Source organism: Aspergillus nomiae (assembly GCF_001204775.2).
Source record: "Aspergillus nomiae NRRL 13137 chromosome Unknown contig00290, whole genome shotgun sequence".
NCBI lineage: Eukaryota > Fungi > Ascomycota > Eurotiomycetes > Eurotiales > Aspergillaceae > Aspergillus > Aspergillus nomiae.
In genome coordinates, this window is record NW_015378345.1 from 1 (window position 1) to 21,772 (window position 21,772).

The window sequence follows — 21,772 nt, forward strand, 5'->3', positions numbered from 1 at the left end:
AAAAGAAAAAAAAAAATTCAAACTAGAGAAATTCGAGAGGCAAGAAATCACAGCGAAATTCGAGGAAAGGCCCAGAGCAAACATACTATGGAGGACAGGGGGCAGATGGACCGATCCCAAACAAAAAGAAAAAGTACAGACGACGACCAATAATGCCTCAAACCTCCAGCCGGGACCGTTGCATACCTAAAATTACACTCGATTTAGTGTTTTCCTTGACCAGCGGGAGAGTCTCCCCGGTCGTCGAATGGCTCCTGCTGCGTCAACGAAACCCACTAGTTTGATGTCGATACTCTTGGTGCGGCCTTAGTCTGCTTCACACCAGCCTGCTGGTTTCACTCGTCCTCGTCCGCCTGGTTTATTTGATTTGATTTGAATTTTTTCTTCCCTCGAACCAAAAAGGGAAAAAAAAGCTAAAGATCAAAAAGTCAAACTGGGAAACCCTAGTATCAATGTGGTTGGGCAGCGGCTACTTTTCCTTGTTGGTGGACCATCCTTCTTTCCTTGTGGAATGTGCGAGCGAACGAACATACTAGAAAAGAAGGATCCGTACCAGAGTTGAGAAATCTCTGGACGCTAAGAACGAGAGGCATGGTGTACCGCGTGTTCAGATGGAGGTCCCATGTGGAATTGCCACACCCTCGGCAGCTCATTAGAGATGAACCAGACAAAAAGTTGTGGTCCGTGTGTCCAGGCTTGACTGCCATAGGGTGACTTCTCCGAGTCTGTGCTTCAGTCGTTCACGGCGTCTGTGCAATATCTCGCCATGTACTCCGTCTATGAATGATCCCGATAGATGCCTGACAAAGAAGGATGCCCGCAAAAAGTCCCCCTTGATCAAGAGATGATATGATCGGCAGGTATCAGTCTCCTGTGCCGACACTAGACATTCTTATTTCTTTCTTTCGGCATCATCGTCGCCAAATAAGCTCACTTAGCCTCGGATTCTCCAACTCACCGTCCCTCCCCATCGTCCTTTCTTTGGTTCCAAACCCTTTCGTTCCACTTTTAAAACATCCCGCATCTTTTTAACTTTCAGGCGATGTAAGAGGATAACCTAAATTGGTGAGCAAGAGCAAAAACAGAAACCCGGAAACGAAGATCCGGGATTAACGTCCAACTTGAACCCGCACCATCGTCTCCGTGCAGCGTACAGCTGGAGATGCATACCGACGAAACGATAAATCCCATCGAGATCTATCTGAGTCAGGATCCCTGGTCCAATCCCGTAGCCCAGAATAATCCAACTGATGCAGGCCCAACTGGGTCAACTCCGTACGGCTCTCATGGGTCGCATGCATAGCTCCCTCCCAGCTCAAGCTTCGCGTATGCTTCTCAGTCCGGCGATCAGCGCCCTTGCAGGGCGACTGCATCCTGACCAGTTGGGGTGTTGGCGATGCAGACCTTTCCCCATCGATCGTGGACATAAGAGCTGAAGACACAGCCCAGCCCGGCGGCCGTGGGTCAGGATCTACGTTTTGCAAAACTACTCGCTTACACTGCCCGTTTGATGATGTCAAGGCCCAACAGACTTCGTACTAGTGTATCAAAACTTAAAGGTGACCGACTCTACCAATCTCAAGGGAGTTTGTTGGTCTATGCAGGAACAGCCCAGCTGAAAGGCAGGCGTTGGTCTCCTTCGACTGACCGCCAGGTGCGAAATCACTGACAAAGTATCATACAGGTGAAAATATCTGAACAGGCCCCACTGGCTGCTGGACTAGTACGCCGACGCAGATGGAGGGAACTGAATCCTGGGCAGAAGCACATAGTACACACTTGATAGGTCTAATCTGGGCGTCATGTTAACTGATCGCCTCGTGCGGCTGTCAGACCCATCCATCTCGACTTTCCCACTTGGCATGACTCATACGAGATCAAGCACGTCGGGGAAATGGAATCGATGTATCATATAAATGAAATCGGATCGGAAGCTCTCAGCCCTACCTTCACCAGCGGATGGCTTGATTTTCAATTTTCAGCTAGATCAAGAGAAGAATAGACTGGACACTAGTCGTAGCACGTTCCTTGGTAGATGTCATCCTCATCGGGGCTCTGATCCACCGATGGGGAAATGATGCCAGAACAAAATCAGACCATACGTACATGCATCAAGTCGCCAAGGATGCAGCTGCCAGCCGGCATATCCAGGTACGAACGTGCTGGCAAGGGGACGAATATTGACTCGTCATTCTCCAGAAGACGTCCTGGTAATTTCTGTCGGCGGACTTTGTCCGACCATGTGGGCCGGACACGTTCGAGAACCTCGTTGCGGGTCCTTTGTGTACTTTGGATATGTTTGAGCGCACTGTTGGTGACAAACCGGACGTGTAGAGATTGACCATGGAGAACCAAGAGACGAGGATCGTAATATCCGGGTTGTGTCTCCCAAAGAAGGTCGTGGGAGTTGGATGTCTTGTCCAGACCACTCCGCCCGTACGGACAGATTAATGCAGACGAGCGTTTACCGAGTAATGTTCTCGGGGAACCGACGGACCAAACATTCGGCGGCCCACTCCCTCACCCGGTGGGGCCACCTCCACAGTCCTTGATGGAAAGAGACATTTACCCGATCTTATCATCTACTAGGTACTATTACGTCCTATCTATGTGCATACGGTGTGGACCCTCGTGGCTTGCACCCGGGAAGTTATACACACTAATCACCTTGCTATTTATGTGGATTGCTATGGACTAATCAAATTCAGTGCCAGAAATCATCCGTTCCCTCCAGCTCCTGCCCAAAGAACAAGATCGCCTAATCGAATTCAGCAACACTACCAACGCTTTTGCGGTCGAAATGGGTATAGATCTCCTGAAGCTGTAAAATAGAGACGCACCGACGCTCCAAAAAGAAGAGCCGAACAATGATAGATAGAAAAAAAAGAAGGGGGGAAAGAAACCCAGAACAGGTGAAAAGAAGGAAAATGAGAACCACCGATTGCAGGTATGGAAAGAAGTGGATATGGGGTGATTGACAGGCCGTCTCCCCTTGTGTGTCCTATGGGCTATTCAAGGATTTCATATCTGACCCTTGATGTCGACAATCCGATGAGCATCAGCCTTGGCAGCCTCGAAAAGCTGTGCGGCTTTTGCTCCGGTAAGCAGCCTCACGGCTCCATCTTTTTCCTGGAGCAAGTCCTCCGAGGTATGATCCAGGATGAAGTGTGCGCTCTGCTCGTCAGACTCGAAACCAAGTTCTTCAGTAATGAAACGAATGTTTACATCGGGCTTGTAACTGTGATCAAGTGGTCAGCGTGCATATGGTAGATGGTCGACGGGCGAACACGTACGCTTTACAGATGGCGGTCAGTGCGGACAGTCGTTCTCGATCCACGAACATGTCCATCAGGTAGGCTCCCATGTTCGGGGTGTCCAGGTACAGTTGAAAGAAACGGTGGTAGTTTCCAAGCGCAAGAGCCGAGCGAACGTCTAAGGCATGTTTGACAGCAGGATCTCGCTTGTCTGCTGCTGTTAGATCGGCCAGGGCATCGTTCATGGCCGTCCAATTGCGGGTATGGATGAAATACAGAATACGATACGCCTTGAACTCCGTAGGGTGGCCCCCAAGTTGCTGGGCATACAGCGCGCGCAGCTGAGTCTGACACTGATTATACTCACCAAGATCTCCTTTCTCCAGAGCAATGCGCGCGTGAATCTCGTAGACACTGACAGTAAACTCATTCCTAATGTGCTGCACAGTCAAATCTTGCCGCAGCGACTTGAACTGATCGCAGATATAGTTATAGTTGTTGTCTCTCTTCCACTTCTTCTTCAGCAGATCCAGTGTCTTGACCAGAACCGGCAGAGGGCGGACGGTATCCGGGTTCGGCGCTGATGTCAGACGAAAATAGTTTTTCTCCAGATCCTGGCACCGTCCGACGACAGGGCCCTGGTTGGCACTGGGAGAAGGGGAATCATCGCGCGACGATGGCGAGGAACCAGTTCGAGCCCGTGGGTCCTCGAACCGTTTTCTCCGCAGTTCCAGATTAGCTTTGGACTTACTTGTGTTCTTATGATCTATCCGTTGGCGTTTGTCTGTGGGGGAATAAGTGATTCGGTCTTCAAATGCATTGTGATTGTTAGTTTGTCTCCACGGGGGACAGCTGTTTGCGTCCCCGTTGTACTCAACCGACTTCCGTTTCTTTGACGAGGCGTCGGAGGAGCTCTCATACTTCTGGGTAGGAACGGCGCTCCAAGCCGGCACGTTTGGGCTGGCCAGGATCCGGTTGCGCTCGTTCTGGACCATGACCTGGGGTAATGGCAGGCTCGTCCAGTCAATCTTATCCAACTTGTTATTCTCTGCAGCCTCAGTAATGACGGCCTTTAACTTCGACTCCATTTCCTCTCTGCTAACGGAGGACATCTGATGTTCCGGAGCAAAACTTCGTTGTACATACAAGCGAACTGGGGCTGGCCATTCTACTCGTTTGCGAGCGGCTTCGGCATCCGACGGCTGCGACGCTGGGGCTGGGATGGGACTCGCCACGGTTGTATGGGCAAGGCTACGGCGTGCTTGAACTGGGATGTACGCAGGGGTCGCTATCATACGGGTTAACCAACCTTGGCCACATGAGCAAGTGAGAGGGAATCATACCATGTGTGGGATATGTTTGAGCGGTTGCGGTGGCTGACGCAGACACACGCCAGGGTGGAATGCCCGAACTCATTATTGAGAAAGAAGTCTAAGCAAGCGGGCAGTAAGGGAAGAGAAGATAAGTGATGGTTTGAAAATGTATAAAAAACTACGGGATTCTGATGTGACCGGGAAATGCTTTAGAACACTCCTACACAAGGGGACACTGGGAAGAAAATAATAGAAGGAAGGAGAAGAAGAAGAAGAAAAAGAAAAGAAAGGTGAGGCAAGAAGACAAAGTGTTTGCGTAGAGGTAGAGGCTGAAGAGGGAGTAAAGTCAGTGATCGGGCGCCAGATGAGGTCGAGATGGAATATCCAGACGTTCCTTTTTCGCTTACGTTTCGTGGTGGAGATGCTTGGCGCGGGTGTCTCTGACCGCCTTCCGGATCAGGGCACTGACATCAATACTTACTGTACGATCTCCTCCTCCGACAAGATAGACGTTCAAGTCATTCGTTCCCCTCTTCTCAAGTTCTTTTCAGTCAGAAGAGGGATGCTGGTCGATCTACTAAATGCTCTTCAAGCCTTTGGATCTCAGTACAGCACTTCGTCCCTCGCTGTTGCCCGATGAGACTCTGCTCTTCGTCCAGGATGCGGTGGGGTTGTACGAGGGGTGAGTGACTGTGGGTTCCACCGGCCCTGTAGCGGTACTGATTGATATCTATGCGAGTAGCAAATACAAGATCCCACATTATCAGGATGGCCATGCATACCTCACATCCCACCGTGTCTGTTATGTTGCGTTGGAGGAACCACGCAAACACTCCGTCGCGATCGACTTGAGAGACATCGATCGAGCCGAGTACCAAGTATGAAATGTCTCACTCTTGGATTTCTAGTCTGGTCTAGTACTTATCTATACCCGAATATTAGGCAGGCTTTCTCAAATCCTCCCCTAAGATTACACTGCACCCCAAACCACCCAAGAACAGCTCCAGTTCGAAAGGCACCAGTCTATCCAGGTCGCAGTCTCCTCGGGTACAAAACTCTGCACCATTAGTGAAACCATCAGCATCAACATTGGTGAATGCCACATGGATCTGCCCGATCTGCACGTTCTCCAATCCCATCCCTTCAAACTTCGACCCTTCCACGGCGACGGCGACAAACATACCGCCTTGTCTGGCTTGCGGCATCAAGCCCCCGTTCACAACGGTGTTAAAGGCGGCCATTGCCGCTGCGGCATCCTCCCATGAGGGAACGTCCATACTCTCAGCGCCTCAAGGCGGTGGTCAGGATACAACACAGGCTCTAATCTCATGTCCAAGGTGCACCTTTGTGAATCATCCGTCTCTCCACGAGTGTGAAATATGTGGTGCTTCATTGTCGAGTCTGTTGGAGACTCCCAATAGCAACCCGCATCGCGCTGAATCACCAGCGCCCCTCATTCAACTGCAGGGGAGTATTAAAAACACGGAGATCTCGGACAACATCAAATTATCCTTCCGAGGAGGTGGTGAGAAGACCTTCTACGAGCGGCTCAAAGGTGCATTAGTCCAGAGAAAGTGGCTACTCTACAATGCCCCGCCCGTCCCACAACAGCCATCGCCAAATACAACGTTACCTACGAATGGATTGGTGTCTACGCCAGCTCGGTCCCCAGCTCCTGGGATTGCAGGCCTAGAGCAGCGGGGACTGGAAGCTCGCCGCAACAATGAGGTTGTGATCGGCAACGCATTCGAAGACCTCGAAGCACTGATGGCCTCGGCGAAGCAAATCGTCACGCTGGCGGAAACTCTGGCCAGAGAGTCCGGTATGGGGGACGAGACTTCGAGCGAAACTAGTGCGGTTCTCTCGGAATCGGCTGCAGCTCTGGGCATGGTTACGACGAAGGATATGCTGAGCTCAGGCTCGGAAAACTTGTACCTCTCGGAACTCTCTCGGAACCTCGCGGAGTACCTGACCGACGATACGAGGGGTATCCTGCAGAAGGAAGGCGGGATTATAAGCCTGATCGATCTCTGGGCCCTCTTCAATCGGTCTCGAAACGGAGTCGAGCTGGTGAGCCCTGCTGATTTCCAGAAGGCAGCCGAGTTGTGGGAATCATTACGACTACCCGTCCGCCTGCGCCGGTTCAAGAGTGGCCTGCTCGTCGTCCAGCGGTACGATTGGAGTGACGAGAAGACCATTCAGCAGCTGCAAGACTGGCTCCTAGAGCTCCAACAGATTCCCCCGGATGAGCCAGCACCGTGGGATTGGCGCCAGTTTGGGCGTGCGATTACCGCGCAGGAGGCAGCACAGCGGTTCAAATGGAGCGTCGGGGTTGCGGCCGAAGAGCTGGAGATGGCAGAGGATCGCGGCATCCTGTGCCGAGAGGAGGGCATCGAAGGCCTGAGGTTCTGGGGCAACCACATTACATCTCACGATCTTGACGCGAGTATTTCGAATCTTGTTATTTAGCATGCGTATATAGACGAGGACCAGCAACACACGCGAGGCATAGAATCCGTTAGTCATGAAATGAAAATGAAAGTCATGAAGAATGGCGGAACCAATTCCGCTCACAACCGAATGTCCAACCGAATGTCCAGAGTGACGGCAGCCCAGGAGTCAATCTCGAGTTGGGTCCAGAGATAAGAAGCTTCTCCACTATCATCGAAACTCTTTTCGTCTGCGGGGATTCCCCTTCTATATCAACCCTTCCCTTCTCATTGGACCATAATTCCGTCTCCGACCAGAACAAGTTACATGTCTCCATTAGCCCGCATGGAGCTTGGAATGAGGAGAAAGGTGAGGAGGATAAAAGGGACATTCCTCCCCTGGGATGCCATCGGTCTCTCACCCTCATCTCCACCCCGAGTAATCTATCTAACGACGTCAAACCATGTCGACCTGGCAAACGGAAGCCCTTAAGGCCAAAACCACTCTGCAAAGCTCCATCCCGACGCAATGGCTTCTCCCCGAAGACAAACTGCCTCCATCCGACCAGAAGAACGTCGCTGATTTCCCCAGAGCCAGCGGACTGTTGACCGACAGGGAACTGTCGATCACGGAGATGTCTGCCACAGCCCTGGTTGCCGGGATGGGGGCTGGACGATTCAGTGCCGAAGAGGTGGTGGTTGCGTTCTTGAAGAGGGCTGTTCTGGGGCATCAGTTGGTATGCATTATCAGCTGAGCTTTTATGACATAGATGTGCTGATGAGGACAGCTGAACTTCGCGACGGAGTTCATGGCAGACAAAGCCATTGCTAGGGCCAAAGAGCTGGATGCGTACTACCGGCGCACAGGGAAGTTAGTTGGTCCCTTGGTATGTCTACGGGTTAGTTAGATACTATGACAGACTAAAGGTTAACATCCACAGCACGGAGTCCCAATCAGCGTGAAAGAACATATCGGCATCAAGGGCCTGACCTGCAATGGCGGCTACGTAGCATGGTGAGTGCATTACCTATTGCAAACGAAATCCATTAACAAGCACAGGGTAAACGACATCGCGCCAGAAGACGCCCTCATCCTACAATGTCTTCACAAAGCAGGCGCTATTTTCCACGTTCGGACAAACCAACCTCAGTCGCTCATGGTATGAACTCCCAGCGTCCCCAGCCATGCAGCAACACATCTAACTAAAACAGCACCTCTGCTGCAGCAACAACCTCACCGGCACGACGACAAACCCCTACAATCGCACCCTCACGCCGGGCGGCTCGTCCGGCGGAGAAGGCGCGTCAATGGGCTTCAAATGCGCCCCGCTAGGCGTAGGCACGGATATCGGGGGTTCGATCCGTGCCCCCGCGGCCTTCTGCAATGCATATGGGTTCCGGCCAACCATGCGGCGGAACCCTGTTCGGGGATTAAGGCGCCCGAGCCCGGCCAGGAGGCCATCCTAGGCGTTGTGGGACCGCTGGCGGCGCAGAGTCTGGATGATCTGGAGCTGTTCCAGAGGGTGGTTCTCGATGCAGAGCCGTGGGATGTCGAGACCTCCTTGGTTCCTCTTCCATGGAGGAGGGTGAAGGAGAACAGAGAGTTCACCGTGGGAATCATGTGGGATGACGGGTACACATCTCTCCCTTCTGCATTCTATCCTCAAATGTTTCAGCACATGGAAATGCCACCCTGCTAACGAGAAAACAGGACGGTCCGTCCGCATCCGCCGATCATTCGAGCACTCAAAGCTGCCAGATCCAAACTGCAAGCAGCCGGCATCAAAGTCGTAGACTGGGATCCTTATAAGCACGCCCACGGCTGGGACATAATCGTATGTCTCCCTCTCTCCCCCCCCCTTTCAAAACACAAACTAAAGAAACCCCCTAGTCGAAACTCTACTTCCCCGACACAGCAAGCTCGCAAAAAACCCTCCTGTCGCAAACCAACGAACCAATCCTGCCACTAACAGAATGGGCCTTTTCCTACGCGCACCCGACGCCATTATCCATCGCCGAAGCCTGGGCCTTGAACGTCGCCCGCGACGAATACAGAGACGAATACCATGCGCGGATGAAAGCCATGGATGTGGATTTCATTCTGTGTCCGGCCTATGTGGGCGTTGCGCCTGACTTGTATGAGGCGCAGTATTGGAACTACACGGCTGTGTGGAATGTCCTCGATCTGCCGGCGGTGGTGTTTCCTTCCGGGATGGCGGTTGAGGAAGGGGATGTCGGGGGCAAGGAGGGCTGGGTGGCGAGGAACGAGGTGGAGGAGAGGGAGTGGAGGAAGTGGTGGGTGGATCCTGGTCGGTTTGTAGGGGCTCCTGTGGGCTTGCAGATGGTCGGGGGACATTTCAAAGACGAGGAGACCATCGCAGCGGCGAAAGTGGTTGAGGAGGTGGTTCGGGGGTCGGAGGGAGGAAGGGCTCGATTGTGAATGATCAGATAATGGACTCTCAAGTCAATCACTACTGAGAGCTTAATTGACTGACTACTGATGACCTAGTCCAAGTCATCCCCATGCTGTGGTTGTGGATATTCTGAAGACAAGGAAACATCCATGCTCGATTCATGATTAAGAGAATAGAAGAGCTGCATTTACATCATTATACCCATCCATGGGTCGGTCCATCATCAATCAGTACATACAACGCGTAACCGTGAACATGACAAATATTTTCATGAGAAAATCATGGCAAAAGCATTAAGAGAAAACATAAGAAAAAAAATCATTTCCGCCAGAACATTACCTTCCCCACCTGCTGCTTCATGCCCCATTTCGCCTCGGTGAACTTATCCCGGAACGTGCCGCCGCCGCCATACTGCACCGTGCTGCCGTTGACCGCACTGGACGTCGCGCTGCCAGTGCCATGGGCCAGATTGCCCGCGTCGAACTTGGCTTTCCCTTCCACGAGCTTCTGGACCACGTGCAGAATAGCGTACGTCGTCGAGCCGATCACACGGATCAGCGCCAGGCCGGTCACGGACCACAGGATGATGGCGAGGTAGATGTTGGTGCCGCCCGAGTCCACTCCGTAGACCTCGGAGACCGCCATGGCGAGGATCACGTTGGCAACCATCCAGATGGAGACCATGTAGGTACGGACCGCGCGGTAGTAGTCTTCTTGCAGCTGACTCTCCGGGACCGGGGGCTCGGGCACTTCCTCCCGATCACGAAGACTGCGCAGTGCGGCGTCATAGCCACTATCAATATCCAGCTGCTCCGAAGGCATTTCGACTTCGACGATCGACCCGTTGATGATGCGCGCCGCACCCAGGTCGGTGTTGATCACGTTGTCTCCTTTCGTACCCCATGTGACGTCGTGTGTATTGCAAAACGCATACACTTGCAGCGTGCAGATGTAGCTGGGCAAGAGAGCGAAGTACTGCGCCGACGACGTGAACATGTGCCACGGGTCCAGGTAGAGGAATGAGGAGAAGAAGTAGAGACCGACACTCGAGAGTAGGGAAACCACGATGTTGATGAAGAGCCCGTCGCTCACGGGGAGATCTACATCCCCTCCCGTTTTCGCGATCAGCTCCAGAATAACCAGGTAGAGCGTACAGAAAATGGTATACACCATGATGATGCTGTACACGATCATTCCTGAGAGATACAACTTCTTGGCTCTGTGAACAGTTAGCGGAGGACGCCCGTGCAATCCGGACACGATCACTCACCCTTGCGGACGGTTACCCATGGAGATAATGAACTGCAGACACATGACCAATACACAGGCATATCGCAGGATGATGAAGATCCATTTGCCCATGTTATGACCGAAGGGATCGATCTTTGGGTCCGATAGTGACCCGGCGATGAAGAAAAACGCCAGGTAGAAGTTGGCCTGGCATGAAGTCAGTATAGCCCCCCAATCACACTCAGATCATAGGCAACTCACCAATCCAAAATACGTGAAAAGAAGCTGGACAAATTGGTAGACGGCTTCGATCTGGAGGAGAATCTTTCGCGGCAGGGAATGGTCCGTCTTCCAGAGCTGCTTTCCGTTGACGATGGAGTACACAGCGGCGAAGAAAGCACCGTTCAGCCATCGTCTTCGTTGCGAGATGAACTCCGGGACATTGTCGGGAACGTCAGTTTCTCCCACCGCGCTCTTGACGAATCGCAGGACCCATCTTTCTTCTCGCTTGGCTACCAGCTCCCAGCACAAGATACGATCTTCGGCGAGGTACATGTTTGCCGTGAACACATCCGCATCCTTTCCGTGTAGCGTCTCTCCCTTGAAGTACTGGTTCAACGGGCCGTTACCCTCGGCATCGTTCTGCAGCGCGAAAAAGCGATAGGCACTCAGCGCACCAGGTAGCACGGTAATGTATCCAAACACGGACTCCAGAGGCTTGTCCAGAATGTTCGACATCTTGTATTCGAAGTTTTGACTTGCAATCAGAGGGTTCAGAAGACCCAGCATGCCCTTGCCTTTTCCTGCTTTGATCTCACCAGCGGCTCCGGCAACGTTGGAATCCTGATCGAACGCTTTCCATAAGTGGTACAGGGCAGTAGGTGAAGGCTTAGTGCCAACATCCAGGAGGATACAGATGTTCGGTTGGAGGGCGCGACCAAAGGCGTTGAAGAACCAACGATGCGAGTTAAGCTTCTTTTTGTTATGTTCCTTCAGGCAGAAGATGACCTGGCACGGCATGATACCCTTCTCGGCGCCCTTGAACTTCAAGTCAGGGTCGAGAGATACTTGAGTGGTGTACTCGTAGACGTGTGCATTGACTTGCTTCTGGTTGACGATGTTCTTGGCGATACCTTCCTGGTATACACCAAGAGCCGCCAGCGCGTTAAGGGTCCTCGGATGGACTTTTTACGGCCGTCTGCAATAATACAAACCACAATCTTCTTCCACCCGTCTTTGCCCCATGTTCGCGACTTTGAGCGCGAGCAAAGATGACTGATATTGCGCATAACGCCGTGCATAGTCCGTGTAAAACAGATCTCGTCCTCGTTGTACATGGTCACACAGATAAACAGTTCCGTTTCACGCATGGTTGTGCCGATTTGCTGTCGCAATTTGTATCCTCGCTGCGTAAAGTCGTCGGGGTCGCAGGTCACGGCAGTATACCGCATATGGGTAAATTCTCGGTCGTCTCGACGCGGCAAAAAACTATGGAGAATGGTCGGAATCTTGCACTCCAGGATCAGTTCACCGTTGACCAGCTGGACTTCTTTCTTGATCATCTGGGCTTCGCGAACGCCTCGACGACTCTGCTTCTCTGGGGCAGGCCCGTAATGCAGGTTCGGATCCACCATTCCCGTCGCTTCGTCATCTTCATCTAGATCAATCTTGTTCATCGCTTCTTTTTCGTCCGTGATCACGGTCGATTCGCTCATGAAGGAATGAACACTGCCATGTTGGCCATGACGATTAATCGTCCTTCCGCCACCACCGAACACGTCGTCGTCCGGATCGCCGATGTCGATGCTCGTATCCTGCTCACCCATCGTAGATCGCGGAGCCGTGAACAACGGAGCTGGTGGCAACGGTCGTCGTGGACTGCCTCCATATCTCGAACTTGGCGTACCCGGGCGTGGGCTGCCATTAAGGTCGGCTCGCTCATACTGCGAGCTCATAACAGAGGGGGGTCTTGGGGCCCTAGCCCAGTCGCCCACGTGGCCGGGAGACCAAGGTCGGGTTGGAGAACCAGAACGTGGTGAGTACTCGGGCACATCGACTACCGACGTCGCGGGTGGCGGGATGTTGGGAGCATTTCGCATGCTGGAAGCTGGTCGTGACGGCGCATCCTCCGTTGCATACTGATAGTATCGGTTTGAAACTTGCCTCGGGTGGTCCGTCCTATTACGAGGGATGCGAGCGTTAAATCTCTTTCTTCTCTGTCGTGCCATTGTCCTCGGGGACTAGTCTGGGACTCGGGCATGGAGTCCTTCGACCTTGTTCAGGAAGGAAGACAACAGAGGGGCAATCGTGCATATATCATCTGCTTTGCGGGAACAGGTTTACCAGTGGCTTGTCTTGTTTCCCCAGCGGACGACTTGCAATGATTGCACCCAGAGCCATCATTGGCTCGACACAAACAAGGGGGAGGGAACTGGGCAACCGAACCGTTGGGCCAGATGCCAATGCAGTCATCGGTATGTGGGCAGAACATGACAGGTGCATTACTTACGGCGAATCTTCGTCTTCTTCATACGCCTCGCCGTAATGGTAGGCCGAGGTATTTCCCACGTTTTCCCGGAAGTCATCATCTACCGTCGTAGTACTCGTGGGCAGCAGTCGCATGGTCGGCGCGGCGTGACGAGGGGATTCGTGCTCGGGGAGGTACGAGCCTCCATAGCCGTATGCCGGGGGCTCTTCCTCATAGTTCGCCGCCGGCGGATACATGTGCGACGAGTTGGGATTCATGATTGCAGACGCTGCGGGGTCAGATTCTCATGATCAATCGATAGCGAAGGGGGCGTGTGGGGACTCGGAACGTGTCTGCCGTACAGCGACAGCACCCCGATCACAGGGTAAAGGTCAATTGGAGGGCGCTGCAATAATCTGGGGTATGGGTAGCAACCAGTCGTCAGTTCCGATGGCTCTGCAATGTCGGTTACTTCAAATGGTGGTTCAAGAATGTAACTCACAGGAGGAAACTTTCTGTGTCTTGCTTCAGCGAACGTAAACAAACCCGGAATGTTTCAAACCGTCACGATAAGACTTGCGAAGTCACTGAGCGGCAGGTCGATATGCGAAGCTTTCTCCAGAATGGTGATTCAGTCGGGTGCTAGCTTGTTCATAAACAAACCACGATCGCGGTGCAGACATCAATATCACACGCGTCAAAGGAGGGAGAAATTTAGTCAATTAAATCCAGGCTCCGTACCTGGCGACTTTCCCATGGATACCGGCCTTTTAGTCTGATCGCAGTGAATGGAGCAACGTGGAGGCGCTGCCGTCGCCCAGGCAACGGGTGCTGGTAGGAGCCAAAGTCTCCTTGCAGTGGAGTCGCCAAAACATCCCCTGTGCCCTTCCGCCCACTCCGAGACATTGGCACAGTACTGAGATTAACTCCAGTTACCGTGTCGCCGTTCCATGAATCCCTTATGCAAGTTATGCTAGTCTCGATCACCGTCGACCGATGGAATCGACTTGTTACAAGACCCAAACCCATCACGGGTGGAGCACCTGATTAGATTGAAATGCTTTAGCGGCGGCAGTGACCACAACTAAATCAGTAGTAGATTAAATAGATAGATGAGTAGATGAGTAGATAGATAGATAAATCAAACAACCTCATGCCAGATCCACGAAACTAGTTAATTCAACATTCACCATCACATATTACAGCACTCCTGATTTGGAGTCGATCAATTTCCAGCGCAAGCCATGACGAAGGAGCTGAATTCAAGTGGAACAAAAAGTGGAGATCCAGACTCCGTGCAGCAATCGTCCAATTCCGATTGCATCCGCCCAGTTTCAGCCGAACAGAAAAACAAAACAGGTCAATTTGGGGTCCCGATTTCAAATGACTCCTGGCAGCACCGTCGTGGGACCAAGGGCTTGGTGGGTGACCCATTCTCAGGCCGCCGCTTCTGACTGCTCATTGAGCAGCGGTTCTCGTTCGCGATCCGCGGTTTCGGGGTGGGTGAGTTTGCGGAACAAAACGTCGCGCCCGGTATATTTCGTGCCAGTGATATAGAACGACTCCGCCAGGAAGACCGCGAAGATCACAAAGGCAAAAATCCACTGCAGGGCAATGGTTTTGACGGCAATTTGCTTCAGTGCCAATCCTGCATAGGGGTCAGCCGTTTATCCACGTAACAACCCTCCGAGACCATCTGTTCCTCACCGAGAAACAAGAAACTCAAGCAGTAGCCGAGGAGATCGTCCTGCCCCACTGTAATATGGGTTGTCCCGATGACGAAGATCACCCAGATGAAGACATTCGCGACGATCCTCGCCGGCAGCGAGTTGCTATGCACGGCGACGGCACCGTTCCAGAACAGCGCCATCAGCGTCCAGGCAAAGGGCCCTGCGATGGCGGACAAATGTACCAGTGGGGGCAACGCGCGGTGTCGCCAGTACGCCGTATGCTGATTGACCAAGTGGGCCATCAAGATAACCTCGGAACCCCAGAAGTGGCCCCGAGTCCAGAGGAGGATCCAGGCGAAGATGAACAGGTTATTCAGAATAAAATGCGCACCCACGTTGGCGGTTGCCGTCACAATCGAGGCATCTTTATGGAAAAGATGGTAGACATAGCTGAGTTGGAAGATTAGGAGAAGGATCCTACCGCATCGAGGTCAGTCTAGTGGTCTAGTTTACATATTTTGAAATTTCCGTTGGTAGCGTTGGCACAGAGAACTGCTCGGAACGAAAAGGAAAAGCAAGAAGCAAACCGAACAGGGATAGGACGGACCAGTAAATGCCAGTGACCGTTGTGCTCTGACTGAAAGGCGTGATATGGTGGTTGGCCTGGTTGAAGATGGCATGACCGTGTTTGACATCGGGTGCATGGACGGTATAGTAGATCCCGACCACCACCACCAGCAACCACGACAAAGGCACCAGCAGACGGTAGGACCCCAGGGAATAGGATCCGTGCGACTCTTGCCGGGCGAATGGATTATCTTGACCAGTGACGTAGGTTAGCGAAGGGGGGAGGGCTGCCTTCTCCGGAACACCACTTACAAGAAGCCATCACCGTCGTACTACTATTAGTAGCCGTATCGAATAGTATAATCGTTGTCGCATGTACGACTGCCGGGGGGTAAGAAGAGATGAAAGGAGGTGGCAGAATTCGATATATATAGGAGCGAGGTCACTGATACTTTCAGACGTAGTATCGTCGTACCCCCGCATTTCGGGATCTTCTGACGTTCTCACCCACACCAACTCGGACAGAGTCCAAACTCCTTCCTATGACTACTAAATTTAGTACTAACTAGTAGTCGTTCGTAAATTTACTTCCTTAGTGACTCTCACTTGAACCATTCGGGTATAGTCCTTCTGTCCGTCCTTGCTCTTCCTTCTTTGTTTCTTGTTTGTTTTGTCCAGATCACTGCGCAGAGCATACATAGTATAGGACCAGATACACAGTAGGATAGTATAGTATTGTATGGTATTTTACGGCGAGATGGGGTCATGACGTCACGGGCCGGGTCATGAAAAGATCATGCCATCATGAAATCCGATCAAGAAAATTGGGAGAAAATATGCATAAACCCAAAGCCCCACATCGGTCGATCTGGTACACACTCCGACTTTCCAGTTTGGTGCGAATTATCTGACTTGTCATGCTCGATCGAGTAGTTGTACTAGTAATAGTTTCCTGTGCATCCCAAAGCCAATCCCTCTTTTTCCTTATTTTTTATTTATTTATTTATTTTCCCTACACCGTCACGCAGCAAACGCATGTGAGAAAAATAGAAAATAGGAAACCAAAGTGGTCCAACGTAAACTCCGGAAGGAATCAGATTTGTATTCGTTCTACATGATCTGTTTTACGGCTTCAACCAGCCGTCCGTGGATGGAAGCCGGCGCCACTATCATTCCGTAACACCCGGCCAGGTCCTGCCGAGGCCGCAGTCCACCGGATTGCCGGCAAGGTCGCTGACGGTACATCCTAGCTCCTGCACGATCAGCATGCCCCCTGCATGATCCCACATTTTCGATCGATAGGACGCGTTGCGTGGGATCTTGATCAACGTATTGCAGCCACCGACCGCAATGGCGACATATCGCAGCTGGGCCGCCCAAAGATCCGTCGTGTGTGGCCACGGCGCGCCAAGGTGGGACGCAAGACGTTCATGCGCAACAATATTCGAGGAAGTGGCCGCCACGCAATCCACCAAGTCAAGATCCTTAGGGTCGGTGATCTGAGGCTTGGCATCGATGCGGTTAGCGGGCAGGAGGGCCCCGGTACCCATCTTCCGCATGAACGCACCGTGACCGGCAACGGCGAAGAGTTGAGACCCATACCCATCCCGGTCCACAATATCCTCGTGCATGCGGCCCGTTTCAAGGTTGAGATTGGGAGCCCCCAGGACGCCGAGCCTTTGGACCCCGTTCTCTACAAGTGCCAGGCAGACCGCATACTGCTGTCCATTAATAAACGTTGCAGTGCCATCTACCGGGTCCAAGACCCACGAGCGGTTCTCCCGGTTACAGGTGCCGCGGGCACCCAAATCAATTAAGTCGAGCATCTCCTCCTTGTCCTTCGGGGAGTAAAGGAGCGCCTCACTCGTCTCATCGTCGAGATGGATGGAGGAGACGAGCTCCCACGTACGCTCGAGCAGGGCCTCGTTCGCCCGGAGAGCCTTAGAGTCTTCTTCGCCCACAATGTCATCGTCCGGGTACGCACGATGGATTGCCCCAATGATCAATGCTTGGGCAGCAAAGTCCGCAATGGTCACAGGGCTCGAGTCGCTTTTGTCCAAGGCCCCCTTGTCGACCGCATCGAGCACCTTTTTCGTCAACAAGGTAGCTCTTTGCACCGCTAGGCAGGCAATCTCGAGCTCCTTCGCGTAGGGATGGGCGGTCTCTATCATCTTGAGTCTTTACTACAGCTGCTCCCGTAAAATGTCGGTCAAGATCACGATCAACTGTCCAGCAGTTTAGAAATAGTCAAAGTAGATACCTGGAAACAATAGAATCCTGTGGGTACGATGGACTGAAAACTCAGACACGACTGAGTGTCAACTCTATTTCGACGCTTAGCGAGCCAGAACGGTAGATACATGCTGGGAGCGTCTACCTAGTGATCAATTTCTGAATCCAGAGTCTCGAAAGCACGAAAGTCCAATGGAACCAACCAAACTAGGTCGTCAATTAAGTAAAACCAATGCCGTTGACGAAGCCCAGTTTCCAAGGTTACGTATAATGCCTCCGAGGAGGCTCGATGGGAGATGTAGTGGCGATGAATTGAGTCACTGGCCGACTTGGGGTGGTTTTGCAATACCGAAATACCTGCGGTCGGCCAAGCTTGGTCTAGCGCGTCTGTTTCGGGCATAGCGCCATCATGGCCCAATCTTTTACGTCTGTGTACTGTACGGTATTGTATGATACATACATATCCAGGAATAGCGGTGTCTATCCAGCAGCTTCTCGACCCACGCCACTATCATCGATCCACAGCCCGCCAAAAACCAGCTAGGGCAAGATTTAATGATGAATCACATCGTCCGGGTATAGCTCTGGCGAACTTGCAGACCGTCTCTTGACTGCCGCATATAGCCCTTCTTGCTTGAAGAAAAAGAAATTCTGGGACTGGAATTTCTCCGGGTTTACGATCTCCAACTGTGCATAGTTAGACATCTTTCGCGATTTTTGCCAGGGGAGTGAATATGCATTACAGACCTCGTAATGAAGCATAAGAGCGGAAGTGAGCTTCTTCAGCTCTAACAGTGCAATATTCTTGCCAAGGCATACTCGCCTCCCAGCGCCGAACTAGACAGTTGACCGTTACTCTCCATTCGTGTCAAGAATAGCATTATGAACTCACACTGAGAAGAGCGTTCTCCATTTGCCGAGTGCGAACTGGATTCTCAAGCCATCTTTCAGGTCTCCAGGCGTCTGCATCCTCGCCGAATGTTGGCCGATGGCGGTTGATTACCCAGGGGTTCATCCCGATCACTGTCCCACCGGGGAAGAAATGATCGCCGATAGTCATTCCTTCTGCGGGAACGACTCGTTCGAAAGGGAGGCAGAATGGTGGATGTATCCGGAGCGCTTCATTGACACAAGCATTGAGGTACGGTAATCCGGAAATCTCGCTCCATGCCGGGAACGGAGTAGACAGCTTCGACTGCTGTTGGGCCTGGACAAGTTCCTTGCGCAGGCGATGCATAGTCACTGGATGCAAGAGCAAGTTATGCCAGAGTGTTTTCATGGCCACAGCGGTCGTGTCTGAGCCCGCAATCACATTAGAGAATGACCACGCCGTCACAGCCCTGTTGGGTCAGCTTAAGCGGGAAGACATTATTACCACGGCTCACTCACCAGGGTGGAATAGCGTCGCTGTCCGACTGGATGTGCATGAACCGAGACAGAAAATCCTTTTCGTTTACCTTCTCTAAAGTACTCATAGTATTGGAGAGCTCCTCTCGTCGTTCGTTAATTCTTGACAGCACAACGTTCAAGATCGGTTGTGCTGGTGTAGCCCGGAATAGAGCGACAACGGGGTTCTTATTCCACACCAAATCAACCCATGGCATCTGCGTGACCTATGGCAAGTTAGCTAGGCTTATTCGATGGCTGCCATGGTTGATCTACCTCACCGGTGCAGCAGCCTTCATAAAAGCCCAGATAGCCGAAAGCAGACCCGTGTCGTCTCGCCCCTTCTCCAAAAATCCATATCGCCTCGAGAAGGACATGGTCCCCATCACGTCAAATGCAAAGTACTGCAGCCAGTTTCCGAGATCGAATGCCACCTGACCGGGAACAAATCGTTCTTCAAGCTGGCGAAACAAAATTTCAAGAACTTGGTCAACAAACGTCTCGAATGTCAGGATATTCGACAAGGAGTACAGGTGTGCAATAGGAGTCTTGAGTCTCTTATGAAGGGCTTCATCCCGGGTGTTGAATACGAGCGGCAATGAGCGGCCTTTCCTGGTATAAGGCATCATTGACCGATAAAAATCACTCTTGACAGACCCATCCACGTCAGCACAGATGTCATCGCTTGATACAATGGGCCAGGTGTCTTGCGTCTGACTCACCTTTGGAATCCCCGGGCGAATCGGATATACCAGTGAAATGGCATCCGGGTCCGAGATAGATATCATATTTGGCCCTAACCGAACATAATGGCCATAGCGACGGTGTAAACCCATATGGTGATGGTGCGAGCGAGAAGTTTTCACCCACCAGAGCCTTCCTAGGTCCGTAAACCGCGCTACAAGCGGACCGGGGAAGTGCCTTAATCTCCAATACGTCCGGGCCACATAGAGGCCGGTGTAGAGGCATAGCAATCCGAGAAATATTAACATCACGCTGGGTCGGGAGGATATAATCGCGTTGAGTGCGTTGGCCCCTAAGGACTTATTAAAGTCGGTTTAGCAGGTCATTTAGGAGTCCAGAAGATAGGCTCACTGTTGATCCTGGATGCAGTTCCTTCCTACAAGGCAACAGGCGGGAAACGCAAAGTTCTGATGGCAGAATAGCCATCCTTAGAAATAGGTCCGTCATCATAATGCGGTAGTTACAAAGTTTAAAAGGTTGAGGCAAAAGCAGACCAGAACAAGGAACGAAGTCCAGAGTTCATCGAAGGCCGCAGGCGCACATGACCCATGCATAACCTAACGACCCCCGTACTTCGTACTAGTGGTAGTGGACACTCTTCTCTTGATCGAACTAGTGATCCAGATGCCTCATTATACACGAAGCCTGCATTGCTCCTGTTGCGCTGCATGATCCGGTAAAAGATCCCACAAATATTTAGCCAAGTAGAGTTCCTAAAGTACGAAGTCGGTTCTCGGTGCATAGACGAAAATCGACTTATCAGTGCCTCACTATAGGTGGTCCGTGCCTATTCTTTGTTTCCCGGCGGTCTTTATTTTCCCTTTTTTAGTATCTGCCCCTGCCTTCCGCCATCGTCTTTTGTTTTCTGTGTTTCATTTTACACGATGAATACATCGTCCATCGCCTTTTGCTGCCTGATCTAAAGCGACTGCCCGCATACGCAACAAAGAAAGGATTATGCGGCTTCGGCCTAGCATAGAGTTCGAGTGCAAAGTACCCTCAAGGATTCAGAATTTCCGTCTATTTCCACGTACTGATGCATCTGCTAGGTTGTCTCCACTGGATGCTCCACGCTGATGACTTGCAAACCATCTCAGCGCTTCCCCCTTTCGCAGCCGGCTCAATGGAGATCATGGCAGATATGGGTTGTTTGAGGCAATTAGGATGGCCATCTGAATCCGAACTAGGCCGATGGTATCCTTTCCTGGGTATACAGACGATGTTAGGGGATCCATTCGCGTGACAGTCGTACCACTGCTCCTCCACCTCAGCCTTTGGTGTGGATCTATGGCGGACTGACACGTATTCATGGGGCATGAGTTTTGCAACCCCAATGAACCATGTACTTCAATGATGCACAGCTGTCAGATAAGCCGATCGTGATCGTGACCGGGACATGTCATGGGCAGTACTGTTACTTGAGCTACATGAAGGGCACCTCACATCTGCCAGGCCTTGTCTTTTAGTTCCTTGGTTCCTTTCTATCGCCCTGCAGCATCGAACAAGAGGCGAGTCAGCGACCACGGGAAGCAGCCATAAAAGGGAACTTCTCACTAGCCGCTTTGCTCGCCTGGGTAAGTGTCGGAGCAGTATGTCTAACCGTCGGTGGCGTACTATCAAGGGAGTAAACCAGGTTGTGGTGGGCCTCGGGATGGATCCGTACTCGCGGCTTTCGGTCGGTTTCCAGCTAATAGTGCATGTGACCTAGATCACGATAAACCAATCGCTCTAATATCCATTGAGCATGTGTCTGAGCAACTCCAGCTGCATTCCAGTGCATAATGGATTTTCCTTCACGCTGGGAAGACCCGCCCTGCTTCCAGGATTCTAGATCATGCGAACTTTAGGATAAACTTTAAGCGTAATTCGTAAATATTCTCGCGCCAGGCGGCAAGGAGGTGGCAGCGTAACGATGCAAGGGACTCATATGGCAAGATTTCGTAGATCGGGCGCCGTTAAATCTCTTGCGCTGTGGAGCTGTGTCCCTCTACAAGCAGTGTGGGACTTTCAAGGCACACGACTCGGTCAAGGCTTACACCATATATATAATGTTGCAAGGAGAGTTC

At 52.0% G+C, this 21,772-nt stretch overlaps 7 protein-coding genes across 7 annotated transcripts; 2 read left to right on the plus strand and 5 right to left on the minus strand.

The window, feature by feature from the left end:
* Positions 1 to 2,871: 2,871 nt before the first annotated feature.
* ANOM_009147 (SAC3/GANP domain protein) lies at positions 2,872 to 4,670 on the minus strand (the record flags this gene model as incomplete). Its single annotated transcript, XM_015554403.1, has 3 exons — positions 2,872 to 3,238; positions 3,294 to 4,542; positions 4,598 to 4,670. 3 exons carry the CDS (start codon positions 4,668 to 4,670, stop codon positions 3,022 to 3,024), a joined length of 1,539 nt encoding a protein of 512 aa, XP_015404050.1. The 3' UTR covers positions 2,872 to 3,021.
* A 454-nt stretch (positions 4,671 to 5,124) lies between these two features.
* ANOM_009148 (ESCRT-II subunit protein VPS36) lies at positions 5,125 to 7,036 on the plus strand (the record flags this gene model as incomplete). Its single annotated transcript, XM_015554404.1, has 3 exons — positions 5,125 to 5,249; positions 5,310 to 5,445; positions 5,510 to 7,036. The coding sequence occupies exons 1-3, from the start codon at positions 5,149 to 5,151 to the stop codon at positions 7,034 to 7,036; spliced, it is 1,764 nt and encodes a 587-aa protein (XP_015404052.1). The 5' UTR covers positions 5,125 to 5,148.
* Positions 7,037 to 7,460: 424 nt separating this feature from the next.
* Positions 7,461 to 9,436, plus strand: ANOM_009149 (glutamyl-tRNA(gln) amidotransferase subunit A; the record flags this gene model as incomplete). The annotated part of the gene is made up of 8 exons (XM_015554405.1): positions 7,461 to 7,733; positions 7,785 to 7,883; positions 7,938 to 8,011; positions 8,057 to 8,156; positions 8,209 to 8,331; positions 8,433 to 8,629; positions 8,708 to 8,831; positions 8,888 to 9,436. The coding sequence occupies 8 exons, from the start codon at positions 7,461 to 7,463 to the stop codon at positions 9,434 to 9,436; spliced, it is 1,539 nt and encodes a 512-aa protein (XP_015404051.1).
* A 292-nt stretch (positions 9,437 to 9,728) lies between these two features.
* Positions 9,729 to 13,385, minus strand: chsB (chitin synthase class II; the record flags this gene model as incomplete). Its single annotated transcript, XM_015554406.1, has 5 exons — positions 9,729 to 10,629; positions 10,681 to 10,847; positions 10,902 to 11,777; positions 11,855 to 12,818; positions 13,150 to 13,385. 5 exons carry the CDS (start codon positions 13,383 to 13,385, stop codon positions 9,729 to 9,731), a joined length of 3,144 nt encoding a protein of 1,047 aa, XP_015404045.1.
* Positions 13,386 to 14,137: 752 nt separating this feature from the next.
* Positions 14,138 to 15,703, minus strand: ANOM_009151 (DUF1774 domain-containing protein). The gene is made up of 5 exons (XM_015554407.1): positions 15,657 to 15,703; positions 15,385 to 15,595; positions 14,815 to 15,254; positions 14,236 to 14,755; positions 14,138 to 14,199 (listed from the first exon to the last, which is right to left on the minus strand). The coding sequence occupies exons 1-4, from the start codon at positions 15,664 to 15,666 to the stop codon at positions 14,544 to 14,546; spliced, it is 873 nt and encodes a 290-aa protein (XP_015404046.1). The 5' UTR covers positions 15,667 to 15,703; the 3' UTR covers positions 14,138 to 14,199; positions 14,236 to 14,543.
* An 810-nt stretch (positions 15,704 to 16,513) lies between these two features.
* On the minus strand, positions 16,514 to 17,515 carry ANOM_009152 (3'(2'),5'-bisphosphate nucleotidase; the record flags this gene model as incomplete). The annotated part of the gene is made up of 1 exon (XM_015554408.1): positions 16,514 to 17,515. One exon carries the CDS (start codon positions 17,513 to 17,515, stop codon positions 16,514 to 16,516), a length of 1,002 nt encoding a protein of 333 aa, XP_015404043.1.
* A 446-nt stretch (positions 17,516 to 17,961) lies between these two features.
* On the minus strand, positions 17,962 to 19,954 carry ANOM_009153 (cytochrome P450; the record flags this gene model as incomplete). Its single annotated transcript, XM_015554409.1, has 5 exons — positions 17,962 to 18,263; positions 18,324 to 18,413; positions 18,469 to 18,916; positions 18,966 to 19,189; positions 19,244 to 19,954. 5 exons carry the CDS (start codon positions 19,952 to 19,954, stop codon positions 18,129 to 18,131), a joined length of 1,608 nt encoding a protein of 535 aa, XP_015404044.1. The 3' UTR covers positions 17,962 to 18,128.
* Positions 19,955 to 21,772: the final 1,818 nt, after the last annotated feature.

Excerpts from the sequence above, each read along its gene's own strand:
- ANOM_009151 (XM_015554407.1), bottom strand. Across the intron at positions 15,255-15,384 it reads ACGGTCACTGGCATTTACTG|GATCCTTCTCCTAATCTTCC; the intron begins GTCCGTCCTATC and ends TCGATGCGGTAG. Across the intron at positions 14,756-14,814 it reads CTTGAGTTTCTTGTTTCTCG|GATTGGCACTGAAGCAAATT; the intron begins GTGAGGAACAGA and ends ACCCCTATGCAG.